The sequence below is a fragment of the Schistocerca nitens genome, chromosome 1, assembly GCF_023898315.1.
Source record: "Schistocerca nitens isolate TAMUIC-IGC-003100 chromosome 1, iqSchNite1.1, whole genome shotgun sequence".
In the NCBI taxonomy this organism is placed as follows: Eukaryota; Metazoa; Arthropoda; class Insecta; order Orthoptera; family Acrididae; genus Schistocerca; species Schistocerca nitens.
In genome coordinates this window covers 428,144,404-428,158,623 of record NC_064614.1, presented here as the reverse complement: position 1 = coordinate 428,158,623, position 14,220 = coordinate 428,144,404, and the positions used below count along the sequence as shown (strand labels likewise).

Here is a 14,220-nt window from a genome sequence, read left to right as displayed (position 1 = left end):
ATATATCCTACATTCCCGTAACCCTCCTGGCATCAACCTTCGTTAATCATTGTCGTCTCCCATCCAGCCCCTTCTCTGTTCCCATTTCAGTACTACATAGGTTTCATGCTAGTGTCGCAACCAGTCTTTTTACTTTTCTCCTTTTCCACTATCTCCCCCCCCCCCCTTTCCCCCTTTGTTGCCCTCTGTCTAATCTCAGGACTGCACATAGCTGTCCTAACGCCTCCTCCCCTCCACCCTGCACGTGCTCCAGCAGCACGTTGCTGTCCACCACCCCTACCCTACTATCCCACCCCCTCCCCACCCCAGCCTCCTCCTTACCCCCACCCAGTCGCCACTCCCATCGTGCACTGGTGCTACTGCTCACAGTGTGGCCTCAGTTGCCCGAGACTGCAGTCACGTGTGTGGGAGTTGTGTTTGCGTGAGTGTGTATAAGTGTGTTTGTCATCTAATTTTGACGAAGGCCTTACTGACTGAAATCTATATTTGTGACAGTCTTTGTTGCGCCTATGTGCAACTCAGCATTTCTGCTGTTGGTGAGCAGCAACTTTCCTTTTCATGATATTGTTAAATTCCATCCTTGGTTTTTCATTGTTTGACTTTTAAAAGTATATGACCCCTCCAGGATTTAAACATGTGACCTCTTCATTAGCAGTCGAACACGCTATCCAGAGTGCCACCAATGTGTAGTGGAGATGGTAGCCCTGCTAAGTGAATTCTAGAAAGGAAATTGTCACTAAGTTTTGCAAATAATAGTTTTATTGTGCTTTGGGTCATAGCTCATGACTAAAACTCAACAGTTTAGTTATAATACATAGACCCATTTGCAAAAGTTCTAAAATTCCATAGTTATGATAGAGTTTAATGATGTTGCAGGGAAGAGGGAAATAGAATGTCAGTCATGCAACATATCACTGCTTTAAATGGGTGGAGCATAAATTCATCAACTTTCACAAGGCATCCACTATCAGCATTCACAAAATTCATTTCTATTGTTATTTAAAAGTTGTAATTGCATTTTACATCACTAAACAGCTAAACTGTTTGGAGAAAAAGTACGTCAGAATCACATTAACTTCAGCTAAAGCTCCTAACCACATACATTGCTTCGTTTTACTCCTAGTCTGTGATGCCACCAGAGCATCAGCCAGTAACAGAGTGTTTTTGATCACACGACCAGATCTTGATATTAAATGATTTTTAAGCTTATTATGTAAAAATAACGGATATTTTGTGAGAATATTGATCGTAAATGATATTTAAATGTTATAATCATTCAGAGTAACAGCAAAACTACCCAAATTTTTAACATAGGAAAATAGCCTGTCATTCACAAGAACAACTTGCTTGAATTTTGCTTATTTAGTACCGTGACACAAGAAGGAAGGATTATTGGTTTTTAATGGCCTGTCCTCAGCTGAGATTATGAGAGACGAAGTTTCACTTGAATTTGTTACTACTGGAGTGGAAGGGGGCAATCATCCCAGCATTTGCATGGAGTGACCTGGGGTGACTGCAGAAAACAGTTACCTGAATGACCATCCAAATATCAAATACAGGCCTCTCAAATGCGATTTGAGGACGTTAGCCTGTACCCTACTTCACTCAGTCCCCAGGGAGTTATTGCTGTTACCGAGACACTTGATGGGCTTTTGGACAAACTGTCTATGAGAACAAGTCTTTCCAACTCTTCATCATCATCATCATTATTATTATTATTATTATTATTTTCAAATATAATTACAGGAATAGACTGAATGTAGATAGTGATTGAAGGTTAAAATTAATCAGTTTTAATCCAGATATTGATTCTCTTGTGGGTGACTTACAATTTCAAAATGATATTGAGTTTTTTTTACACTGACTACTCGGTTTCGAATTTTCACCTAACTGTGACAGCTAAGAGACTATAATAAAAATCTTTTCTGTATAAAAAGAATATAAACATTTTTGAGTCCTCCTTGTACATTGTTTTACTAATTGGTCCTACTGTGTGTGTGTGTGTGTGTGTGTGTGTGTGTGTGTGCGCGTGCGCGCGCGCGCGCGCGCGCGCGCGTTTATATTAGTTACTGGGTTTCTTGAGATTTTTATATAGAACAGATGGGCTGCATACGTAAAACGGTTGGGAACGGCTGATATGGAGGCACACAGTTAATACAAACACTTGTAAGTTCTGAGTTACGCAAATAGAAGGCAGCCAGCCAAGGTTGTCAACAGTTAGCAGCAGGCTGTGAAGTGAATTTTCTGTGTAAGCAAGTACATGAGAGATTGATCACTCTGAGCTACAGGCACACTGTTATAGACAGTCAGTGGTCATGGGGTCCTACCAGGTGATGCGACATGCACAATGGGAGAATGGCTTCTTCCAAGAGTGCCACTTGCAGTGACAGCTTGCAGATTGTGTCCCCATCAGTGGTGAGAGCTGTAAGTAAGGGTCAATCTCTGACAGTTGTGATAGCTTCATGTTGCTCTCGGAGCTGGTTGCAGCATCTCTCCCTACCGGAAACAGCCTGTTAAGGACAGAATTGGCCTGGGGTTGTTCCAGCTTTGCCTCAAATGCGAGAGACTGCCGTTGGAGCTGGGTCTTGGGATGTTGCTGCTGGAGCTGGATCCTGAAGGGTCTGCACCTTGACCTCAGGGTGGATGGGGCAGACACAACAGGGTTCAAGTTGCAAATGGAAGGCAGGTCCGAGGCTGCTGGTATTGTAATAGAGAAGTTGGGAGTGCTGGAACTCATTTGATGACTGACCAATCACTGGGGGTCTGATATTGGTAATGGAAGACAGGAGGCAGCTGTAACTGTTGAGGCTGTGGCTGCAGGATGTAGGGACTGGGTGGATGTACAAGTGGGGTCCTGGTTCGCAGCTGGTTCTGGTGGTGCTTTCAAAGGTAGCTTTTGCCAGAGACCTCATACATCTGACGGCCTTGAGGACTTATGCAATTAATTGCTGCTACATTTGCTGGTCCAGTACCAGTGATGGGCTGGAGAACAGGGCAGAGGATCTGGCAGCAAGAGCAGAGAGAGGAGGGTCTGAGATTGCCTCCTGTGTCACAATTTGGCCGGACCCTTTCCTGCAATTAGAGTGGCACTCTAGGTTGGTTGGTTGGTTGGTTGGTTGGTTGGTTTAAAGGTGGGAGAAGGGACCAAACTACGAGATCATCGGTCCGCACTCTAGGTGACGGAGAAAAAGATGAAGTCATCTTCTGATGGTGAAGACTTCACTAATGCCTCCATCTTCTCTTTGAAGGTCTGCACCATCCTTTCCTGAATTGGGGGTGGAACAGTGCTTTAAGAAAGTGTTGTATTACTTGCTGCTCATGGAAATAGAACAACTAGGGGTCATTGTCCGCCACAACTAGCCACATCCGATGCAACAAAGGACCAGAAAAGTTGATTTGGAGGTGCTCTCAAGGGCCCAAAGGGGGCCAGAGGGAAAACACCTTGGATGGTGCAGATTGCTGCTAAGCAGACGCCGTACAGGACTGTACTATGGTCTGATGTCCTTCTGGGCCAATCAGTATGTGTGATTGTGGGCCAGCTGCTTTATGTGTGGGGTACACCCCAGTGATGTGCATGTAGAAGCGCAAATACTCTGGGAGTGAGGGAAATAATGACCCTAGGCTGTTTGTATTCCATTTGCAGGAGGAGGATGCCATCATCGGAGAGGAGCCTGTTCTCTAGATCAAAGGTCGTTTTTAGTAGACCATGTGCCATCATGGATAAACACTGAAGCCACCCTTGCTTAAACCAATTGGTAATAGTGTAGAGGGTCTGACAATGTTTGGGCCACGACCAATGCAGCATGGAGAGGAAAACAAAGAATAAGAATTCAGCTGAAAAATAAGATTTCCTGGGTGTCAAATTCAGAATCTGGGCATGCTGGGAGCGGGGAGAAAGTATCAGTGTTGATGTGGTGGATGGTTGACTTGTATTTATATACCGATAAGAACAACACCCATTGTTGAATCCTTTATGCTGTGCTGTCCCGTCCAGAAGGCTGGCATGTGCACGAAACAATGTGATCAGCAGTTTGTGGTCCATCAGCAGCTGGAACTTGCTGTCGTACAAATAGGTGAGGATCATAATGGCATAAACAATGCCCAGTGCCTCTCTTTCAGTGTAAGAGTAGATCCATTGGGTAGCACTGAGTGCCTTAGAAACAAATGCAACAGGATGTTCAGAACCATCAGCTTCCTTGTGGGATAGCACCCAATGCTGTGAGGCATCTATGGCAAGAAGAGGCTTCCCCAGTGAAAACTGCATGAGGCATGGTGCCATTTGGAGGGCTCGTTTAAGCATGAGAAAAGTTGCATCACCCTCTGGGGACCATGTGAATGTAAACCCTTTCTCCCACAACATGTAGAGTAGGTAGGGTTTTTGCGACATGGGGAAAATTTCACTTCTGGAAGATACATTTGTGGCTTGCATTTGTTAATGGAGAAAACAAGGATTGCATATTCCAAATGTGCTCGCTGGTGGTTACCCTGTCATTATTTTGTCATCCAGATGATCTCAGCACAAAGGAATGTTTTGTATCAGTTGATCCAAATAATGCTGGAATACTGCTGAGGCACAGGAAATACCAAAGGGCAGCTTGTTATACTGATAGAGGCCAAAGGGTGTGTTGAGGACAAACAGTCTCAAGCATTGCCGTTTCTGCCACTAGGCAAAACTAGGCAGCCATCTAAGATGGCAAAATTTTGGGGGCACCAAATCAAGCAATGGAAAAAATTGAGGGCAGAGTGTGAACTGTCCCCAGAAAATGTGGACTTCTGGTCACCTAAGTTTAGTGATCAAAAGTATAATAGAAGATTTACATTGTTGTGCTGTTGGATGTTTATGGTGATGGAGTTGTGGGGGGGGGGGGGGGGGGTATTGGGGAGATTATAGTAATAAAAAAGAGTGAGCATCATTTTTCAGTTCTTGTCTAGGGTGCCAAAACACCTAGCAGTGGCACTAGTCTCAAGATTGTGGGTGTACCGATAACTGTAGGTACACTTCCAACAAACCACCATTTCAAGTGGATACTGGTACATTCTCTTCTCTTATAAATAGTAATGTTAATGTTGCATTAGGTTCTCCTCCAGTACAGCCACTTTGTAGGGGAATAATTGCATATTGTGGCCACAACATACACATGAAATATATTTTTTCTACAGAAGAATCTTATAAAAATGTTTTGTGTAAACTTTCCTTATTAAGTGTAATTTCCAATAAGGCAGGAAATGTGTTTTGGTTAGATGCATTTAGGCAATTTGGTTGCTCCATTTTAGAAAATGTGTGGTGTATAAGAAGATTTTGTTCCATGGCACTGAAGAATTAACTGACTCATATTCTGATCTCTTTACTCCTAGGTTAGATCGGGTTACAGATGTAGCAGTAAAAATTCATTTAAAATTAGGTTCCGTGCCTCACTTCTCATGACATGACCGATGCCACTCTTGTTATAGGACACATTAAAGTGGAATTGGGCAGAGTGGAGGATCTCAAAATGATTACTGCTGTCTCATCGAGCCAATGGGCTTTGACCCTCATAATAAGAAAGAAACCAGATGTCTCTCTGATTATGTGACAATTTCAAGGCAGTTAATGTCCAGGTCATTGTTGATAAGTTTCCAATTCTGTGCACCTACAACACATGAACGGGAGACCACCAATGTGACCTGCAGACACTGTCACAAGATTCACAGAATGCGTCTAATGCCACTGTTGTAACTACATGAAAAACAGGAATACACTGCCGTATCAAAACAGGCAAATACGTAAGCAGAATTCTCTATGGTAGAACACCTGTCAACCAGAGAGAGACACTGTGCTACTCAATCTTTTGCATGGTTTCTTGCTGTGTTCAAAGATGAAAAATCTAATCTGAAGTTGCACTATAAACACTTTATTAACTGCACAAAGTCACAATGACAGTTGCACCAAAACTACAACTGAAAGATTATTTGTGATCACTGGATTAACAAACACAAAGTTTACTGTCATAGTAAAAGATCAGTGGGAAGTTCCATCCCATATGGCTGTAGGGCGGAGACCGAGAGGGGGTACGCCACTTGTGGGGTAGGCATGATGACAGTGCGGAGCAGAGCGGAGTGTCCTGGCTTGTCTCAGCGATTGCACTGCACTGTACTGTACTGGGACTGGGACTGGAACCCCAGCTGGAACTCTTGATTGGAACTAGCCTCCTGCAGACAGTGCCTGGCCTTGTGTCCAGCAGGAGGTGGTATGTTTCCATCCACATGATGTGCAAATGGTATTTGTTCTAAGATAGCAGTGCTGCCAGTTTCCTGGAGTGCACCCTGTTTGGAAGTGCAGCTGGTGTCCCTGGTAGAACCTGGAACAAATGGCGTATAAATGTACTGTTTGTATACAGAATGGTGTTGTGACGTGTGATATCCATCTAGTATGAATACAAAATGCCGGAGGAGAGACACTTGTGGGCTACGGGTAGGGAACTCCACTCGGCAGAAACATTGGGTGGCATTGGAAATATGTGGCCTATTGGCAATATACAACAGAAAGCCTGAGCCATTTTAAGTGCCTCACCTAGGAAAGTAGTTGAATACCATAAAATCTGTGTGCACAATTCCTTGTCAGGTGAGTACTGGAGGAGCAAGTCTCAATTAATGGGATCGGCATATGATCTGAGACATCTTTCTTTTAAGCACACAAAAATACAACAGTCACTAAGACCCCAAAGGTCAGTGACCCAGTCCTTACCAGACTCTGACTGCCGTTCAATGTTAGTAAAGATCTATTCTAGCAAAGGGCATTTGGGACTATCTTCAGTAACAATCTGACAACATTTTACTAAGCTCCCCAAAATACAAACTAAAAGAATTTTTGTGTGGGACAACTTACGGAGCAATACCAACACACTATACAAAGACCACAAAATAAATAAATAATGGTTTTCTATCTGAACTGGTTATCTTGTAAGCAAAGAAGTGATGGTTTAGGTGCTGCAAGTACATTTTCCAGTCATCAGTGCTGTCGAGAAACTATGGAAATGGCAGAACTGCTGAAGAGGTCTCATTCCTGGTAGACAGCATCATTGTTTGTTGCTATACTAAGGCCAATTTCTTTTACTACTGTTCCAGTAGTTTCTGCCAATCAAGCTGTCAAATGTTCCTGTTTTAGTTACAGAGCAAGCTGCAGCCATTCCTGCAGTTGTTGAAGCCACTGCTTCATAAATTCCAGGTCTGTATTGCCTGATGTATTGAAGCACTGTGAGTTCACATGAGAAAATGATCACTCCAAGATTTAGGTGCACGGTTATAGATGGTTGGTGGTCACAGGGCCCCACCAGGTGATGGGAGGAGTGCTGTGATAGCATGGCTTCTTCCAAGAGCACCACTTGGAGTGACGGCTTGCTGATTGCGACCCCTGACAGCTTGCAGATCACGACCCCATTGGTGATCAGAGCTTAAGTAAGGGTCGAACTCTGACAGTTGTCATAGCTCCAAGTCACTGTTGGAACCTTCTTACAAACAAATATCAACACTCTTTCCTCTTAGTCTATTTTCTGCAACATTACTTTCCTTTCATTGCCTTTATAGTTACTTCTTCTGTGCGATTCTTATACCTTTTTATCCTTATTGACCTAGCATCTTAATTTTTTACTGTTGGACTTGGGCTGAGATCACTTACTTTAAAACATTTATGAATGGCCATGTCTTTTAAGTCTGTTTCATTACAGTAAGTTCGTTTGCTACTTTGTGTGTTTATAGTATTGATTGAAAATCATTTATTAAATTCATATGTGAAAATTTTCGGTACTGAATGGTCAATAATTTTCAGTTGAAAGAGAACTGACTTCATTGCGACAAGAACATGAAGTTACTTCAAGGAATCAGGCTGAAAAGGAAGAAACTAAGCAAAAGAAGGAAAAGTAAGTCCATGTTTTATAATAGAAAATATTCTCTCTCTCTCTTTCTCTCTGTGTGTGTGTGGGGGTAGGGGGGGGGGCTTCTCGTGGTCTTCTATGAGCAGCATTACTAGAAGACCAACATAGTTTCAGTCTCCTACAGGTATTATGGATTTGCAATCACATACAAAGGTGTGCCGCCATGATGATTCAGTAATGGCAACTTTGAGAGTTCACAGTGTGACAAGAGTTGGATGAAGGAAAATGTTCCCATATCAAATTTCTCTCTAGGAGCAGCAGAGGCTGTGAAAGATGGGGTTACAATATTGAATTACTGTAATATGTCACCAAAATTCAAAATTAATTCGGTTCATACTGTCAGTCTATAAATATGTTTTACCTGGATCAGAATAACAATCATTGACAGCTGGTATTTTAGAGAGCGAAGCACATTTTAACATACAAAACACTGTAATCAGGAAAGAGACTGTATGCATAATAATGTTGCTGCTACTAAGTATTACTATTGTTGTTGTTGCTGTTGAGATTCTTGAAGTTTTTTCCAGCATAATAACTATTACATGAGGTTTTGGAATTGCAGCCAGAAGATATCAACATCTTACTCTGATATTTCAACTAACCATTCAGTGATATGCACATATGTTACCACTGCATGACCTTTAGTTCCCTCTTTCAAATTTTGCTCCACCTGTGGCGCACAGGCACATGCATAATGGTGATATTGCATGCATGCATGCATACCCTCTAGACATATCATTTAGGGTAACATTTTGTCTTTCTGAAGGTATTAAAGAAAACAGCGTGTCCTACACCTTATAAGGCAGAAAGCCACTACAGCAATCAATTAAATAGGTCTTCTGCCAAATGTATTTCAACCTCTATTAGTTGTATAACTGCAACTGCAGTCAACTGGCAAATAAATAAATAAATAAAATAAAAATAAATAAACCACTAGTATTTTACCAGATTTGCTAATAATTGAATCTCCGAAGGCTCTTGTTGGGGCCAAAATTTTCATGGCAGAATAATCTGAAGAATGTCCTGCGGAAATATTATACTTTGTTATGGCTAATTTACTGGGTTGCAAGAGGTGAATGTGGTGACCGTGTTCTACGCATCTATTGTGCACTAGTGTACTACTTCTGAGATCTGGCCAATATTGGCTTTGTGCCATTGCCATGGGATTCTGTAAACTCCAGCTGTCCACAACCTAGATCATACTTTACTGAGTCTACAAAAGCACAGGTATTTGTAGGAGGCTGGAAGGTTACTGTCAAATAATTTTTATTTAGGATTCTGCCCAGTTTAGACAAAGTGTTGCCCACATATGAAATGAAATGCCCTGGACTTGGAACGGCTCCTCCTCATTATCTTGCAAGTGGTTGCATTTATTGCTTGTTAAAGGTGTCATAATCTGATGTGGGGAATATCCATTACCTTTGAACATAGATTGTATGTGTTCCACCTCTTTCACAGTGTTGTCTGATTCAACATGTACCTGGTGTACCGATGATGTTCAAAGAACACACACAGTCTGTGGAAGACGGCAGCTAAATACCTGTTAATACAGGTTTGTATGTGTGATATGGGTCAGCAATTTGACAAAGAACTTACACACAATATCACCATTATAAATGTGCTTGTCCCCATAAGATGGAACAATATTCAACAGAGGACACTAAACTTGACAGATGATGGTCTTGTAGTAGTAACCATTGTGCATCTGCCATCAAATCTATTTTCATTCAACTTGGCAGCATACACCAGCAATGTCTAGTGTGATACTCACCTGAATATGGCAGAATGGTTTTAAGCTGTTAAATATCACGGCAAATTGTCAACATCTGCATCTGTAAGTGTGAAACCTTGTGGAATATTATTATTTTTGTTGTTATTTTTATTTATTTTTATTTTCAGAGTCACTCCTTATTCTGACACATGATTTAATTCCAGAAAGAGTTAGCAGCAGTTACTACAAATTAACACACTCTTTCAAATGACTCCAGAATGAAACATTTCATGTAGAAAGCTAGAAGAGCTAGACAAACTCACAATCAGATGTCAAAATGCACTTTAGTGAAGGTGTCGTGTCCTGCTGTGACATAATGTGCATTGGCACAAGGAATTGCAACCTCAATGGACTGATGAAATTAAAAACAACTCATGAGCTCAAGAAAACTGCTGCCTTTACAATGATTTTTGCTTCATGTACTTTGCCAGTGTGTATTAAGGTAGAATTCCAGCATTTGAAAGTATACTAAAACCTCGCAGTGTGTTAAATGGCAGTGGAATTATCACACTACTGTTGCATACAATAACATCCTACATCAGCAAATGTGGCAATGGGGCTCTTAGTGCAAGAGTAATATTCATGTCTTCACCAGGTTGTGTGAACTCCTCCAGTAATCATGCTGCATAAGACCTGATTGGCCTATACTCCTGGAAGAAAATAAGGCACAGAACATGAAAAATAACCTTGATAATGCCTGGTGGGTGAAGGAAAGAAGGTACTCAATTCATTAAAACCATGCACCTAATCATTATCTTCCACGTCTGTGGTGTAAAAGTCAATGGTAAAAGTTGAGCCACACAGACAAGCAACACAATTGCAAATGCATGACATTTCCAGGCTACACACAATGTAGTTGTTTTTAACGCCTTCTGAGGGGTTATGACATGCAATGACAACACCTAAAATTTCTGGTGACAACATAGCAAAAACTCCAGCCAGGAGGGTATGAAGACGTTTAAGTCACCACCACCATTGAAGGAAAGCCAAAAAACAAAGGACTGAAAAAGAAATTGATTTCAAAGCTGTCTAACAATATTATGGTAATGTGAAAAGATCCTGCCGTGGCAGCAGTGGACTGTGAAGTATGCTGGAGGGAACCAACATCCCATCCTTTAAGCTCTAAACTGTTGTACATTAGCAATGGTGGCAGCCAGATAAGGAAGCAGATGTAAAAAAGCTCATCAATAAATAGGTACCACTCCAGGTATAGTGGTAATGTTGCTGTGTCCTATTGTGAATAGGCAGTATTCTTTGAGGATTATTCACTTCATTAAAACATAAAAATATAATGAATATTTTGTCTTGCTCTTTGAGAAACATACTTGAGCATAGGCATTGTTGATATAAAATAAAATCTGTTGTTGCCGACTAAAGCTCATACCTACAGATAAATTGTTGAATTCTATAAAATGAATATTCTTAACATACTGGAAATAACTAGTTTTGCACTTCATGAGTAAAGTAATCACTCTTTTTAAATAACAACACTCATATTGAAGGTAAAGATTTTCTGTATTCTCATATTTAAACATAAGTCACACTACTTCAGTTTTAAAATGCATTTAAGATGCATTTTTACAGGTTTTTCCATATAACAATAATGCATTCTAGTTTCATTTTCTGGGGAACATAACTAGATTTTTCAATAGTGATTGACAATGCCTTCTTTCTGGGACATGCACATGGATTCAGTGATACTCCCCAGCCTTTGACCCACTGCAAACAGCCACCAATGTCTGTAATGTCAGCTGTTGAAGTGAGCAGCGCTGTACAGATTGCCGAAAGATGACATTTTCTCAGTATACATAAAAATAAAGTTAAAGAAAAAGGTGCAAGTTAATACTTCGTATTAACAAACTACTCCATACATAACAAAATCCTTGTCTCAGTTGTGGCGGCAAGTCCTGTCAGAATGTAAATAAATTAGGAGTTAAGGAAACTATACACTGAACAGCAGAAGAGTTCAACATACACATACAAACGCATACACGCATCTTTGCATCTACGTTGTGCCATCCAGACACATAGTGCCAGGGTTGCAGTTTGGCAAGTAGACTGTATGGAGATTATGTTGGATGGGGTGGTTAGAGGGAGAAAGAGGCAGGAAGCAGGAGGAGGGATTAGCGGTAGGTTGCTAGCATCTCAGAGAGAGGCAGCAAATGGGCAGGGTCGGAATGTATGCAGAGGGGGTACCAGAGCCAGTGAGGTGCAGCGCATGGAGTGGGACAGGGACAGGGTGGCAGGACATAGGGAGGAGAAACAATTGCTAGAGGGTACAGGGAAAGTGGATTTGTGGAGATTGAGGCTAGGGTGACTGCCGGAGCGAAGGATGTGTTGCAGTGATAGCCCCCATATAAGTATCTCAGAAAAGCTGGTGCCGGATGTAAGGGTCCGATGGCATAGGTTGTGAAACAGCCATTGAACTCGGGAATGTTGTGTTCAGCGTGTGTTGTGCAACAGGGTGGGAAACTTCATTGTTCGCCACACTTTGGCAGTGGCCATCCGATTTTCTGGACAGCCTTTTGATGGCTGTGCCCACATCAATCGCTGTGCAGTGATTGCAGCAGAGCTGAGGTATGGCTGCTTTCACTGGTTCCCCTTTGTCTGATGAGATAGGATAAGCCTTTGAGAGGACTAGGATAGGATGTTCTGGATAGATCCTATACCACTCCCAACCCATTGTCCCAGGTGTCATAACTTTCTCTACCCAGCAGTTGCCTCTCGTTCTGCCCTACCATCCTCTTCCAATCCTCGTCATCTCATTGTGCGTCGCACTTCACTGGCTCTAGTACGTAATTGTCACATACTTAGCCCATGCCACTGCCACCCTTTCCTTCCACATTTCTATCCTGCTCACCTGTTGTCCGCACTCCATCTCCCCTCTGAGCCTGTCCCCAACCTCTCCTCCTGCTGCCCCTCTCTTTCTCCCTCTATCCACACAGCCGGCCGCGGTGGTCTAGCGGTTCTGGCGCTGCAGTCCGGAACCGCGGGACTGCTACGGTCGCAGGTTCGAATCCTGCCTCGGGCATGGGTGTGTGTGATGTCCTTAGGTTAGTTAGGTTTAAGTAGTTCTAAGTTCTAGGGGACTTATGACCTAAGATGTTGAGTCTCATAGTGCTCAGAGCCATTTGAACCATCTATCCACACAACTCAACACAACCCCCACTTCCAGCCCACTTACCAAACTTCAAGCCCAGGATTGTGTACTCAGCTGGCACAGAGTGTGAGTGTGTGTTCTGTATTCTAGCTTGACAAAGGAATTATTATGAAAACTAGCAAAGTTTTCATTCTGTTTTGTGTGTGCTTCTCCACTACTCAACTCTTCTGCTGTTTGGCGATTGTGTCTCCTTTAATCCTATGATATTAATGTTATTAACTTCATTTTATTTTCTTTCAAGTTTGTAAGTGTAAACTTCTGTATTTAGCCACATTAAGGGAAAAAAATGTGGTGGAATGGGCATAAAACATTTCTGATGGACATGGTTCACGCTATTATGGATTTTCCATTGTTCGGGATTTGTGTGTGAGGACTGTCTCTCGTGAACCACAAAAAGCCAGTGTGTTCACCTGTGGGAGACATCTTGAGGCATCAATCCCATTTGTTTCTTGCCGCCATAGAAAGGTTGACCACACTGGAGTGAGGGCAAAAGGTGGAGTGCCTATATTCTGAAATGGCAATGCTCCCCACGTGCCCCCCTTCCCCCCCCCCCCCCTTTCCTGTTCCTGCACTCGCACTCTCTCTCTCTCTCTCTCTCTCTCTCTCTCTCTCTCTCTCTCTCTCTCTCTCACACACACACACACACACACACACACACACACACACACACACACACACACACCACTTGAGGAAAAGTAGCAGTGACATTTTAGGCCCATGTGGGATAGTGGTACTGGTTTTACCTGCCACTGCAGACATCCTCAGATAATGAGGCTCTAAGTGTTCTTACCACACATCTGCCCCATCCATTTCCCCCTCATGTATATCTAAATGTACATAATATGCCATGGGACCTAACCAGTATGTGCTGTCAGAGTTGAGCTGTTGAGATCCTTATACAGGCCTGCTTCAAAAACACAAGCCAGACCATGCATCAGCACTGCACTCATATGAGGTCTTCCTTTGCCGTTGATTGCGTGTCTTCCACTTTTAGTGGGCAATGGTTGACGATTTGCACTACAGTGACCAGTTCCTAATCTGGGTACACATCAAATACTAAATAGCACACAAAAGGAAGCTGTTAAAATGATGATTTGCAAAACTAACTGTGTGCTGTACAGCCAAGTGACTGTACTTGAACAGTGTCAGTGCCCACCAGTGAGAGTGAACCAGACTGTGAATGTGACACCCAGAGCAATTGCTGCAGCAATTCCAAAGGCTTAGGAGGTATCATTTCACAGTTAACCTAACCTCACTAGAGACAGCAATACAACAGGCTTCCCAACACGACTAATACCAGTTGGAGACAAAAAATAGTCGTATATCTCCACCAACAGGAATGTCTTCATATCTGTATATAGTTCTTCTTGTCTTGACGA

The 14,220-nt window shown here is 42.4% G+C and overlaps 1 protein-coding gene across 2 annotated transcripts in view; it reads left to right on the top strand.

Annotated features, from left to right (window-relative positions):
- LOC126250778 (E3 ubiquitin-protein ligase TRIM37-like) overlaps window positions 1–14,220 on the top strand; it is a 313,056-nt gene that overhangs the window by 294,643 nt on the left and 4,193 nt on the right. For both annotated transcript variants that reach the window (XM_049951588.1, XM_049951587.1), the window contains exon 17: window positions 7,805–7,895. In XM_049951588.1, coding sequence (XP_049807545.1) covers window positions 7,805–7,895 — 91 coding nt within the window. The remainder of the gene's footprint in view (window positions 1–7,804; window positions 7,896–14,220) is intronic.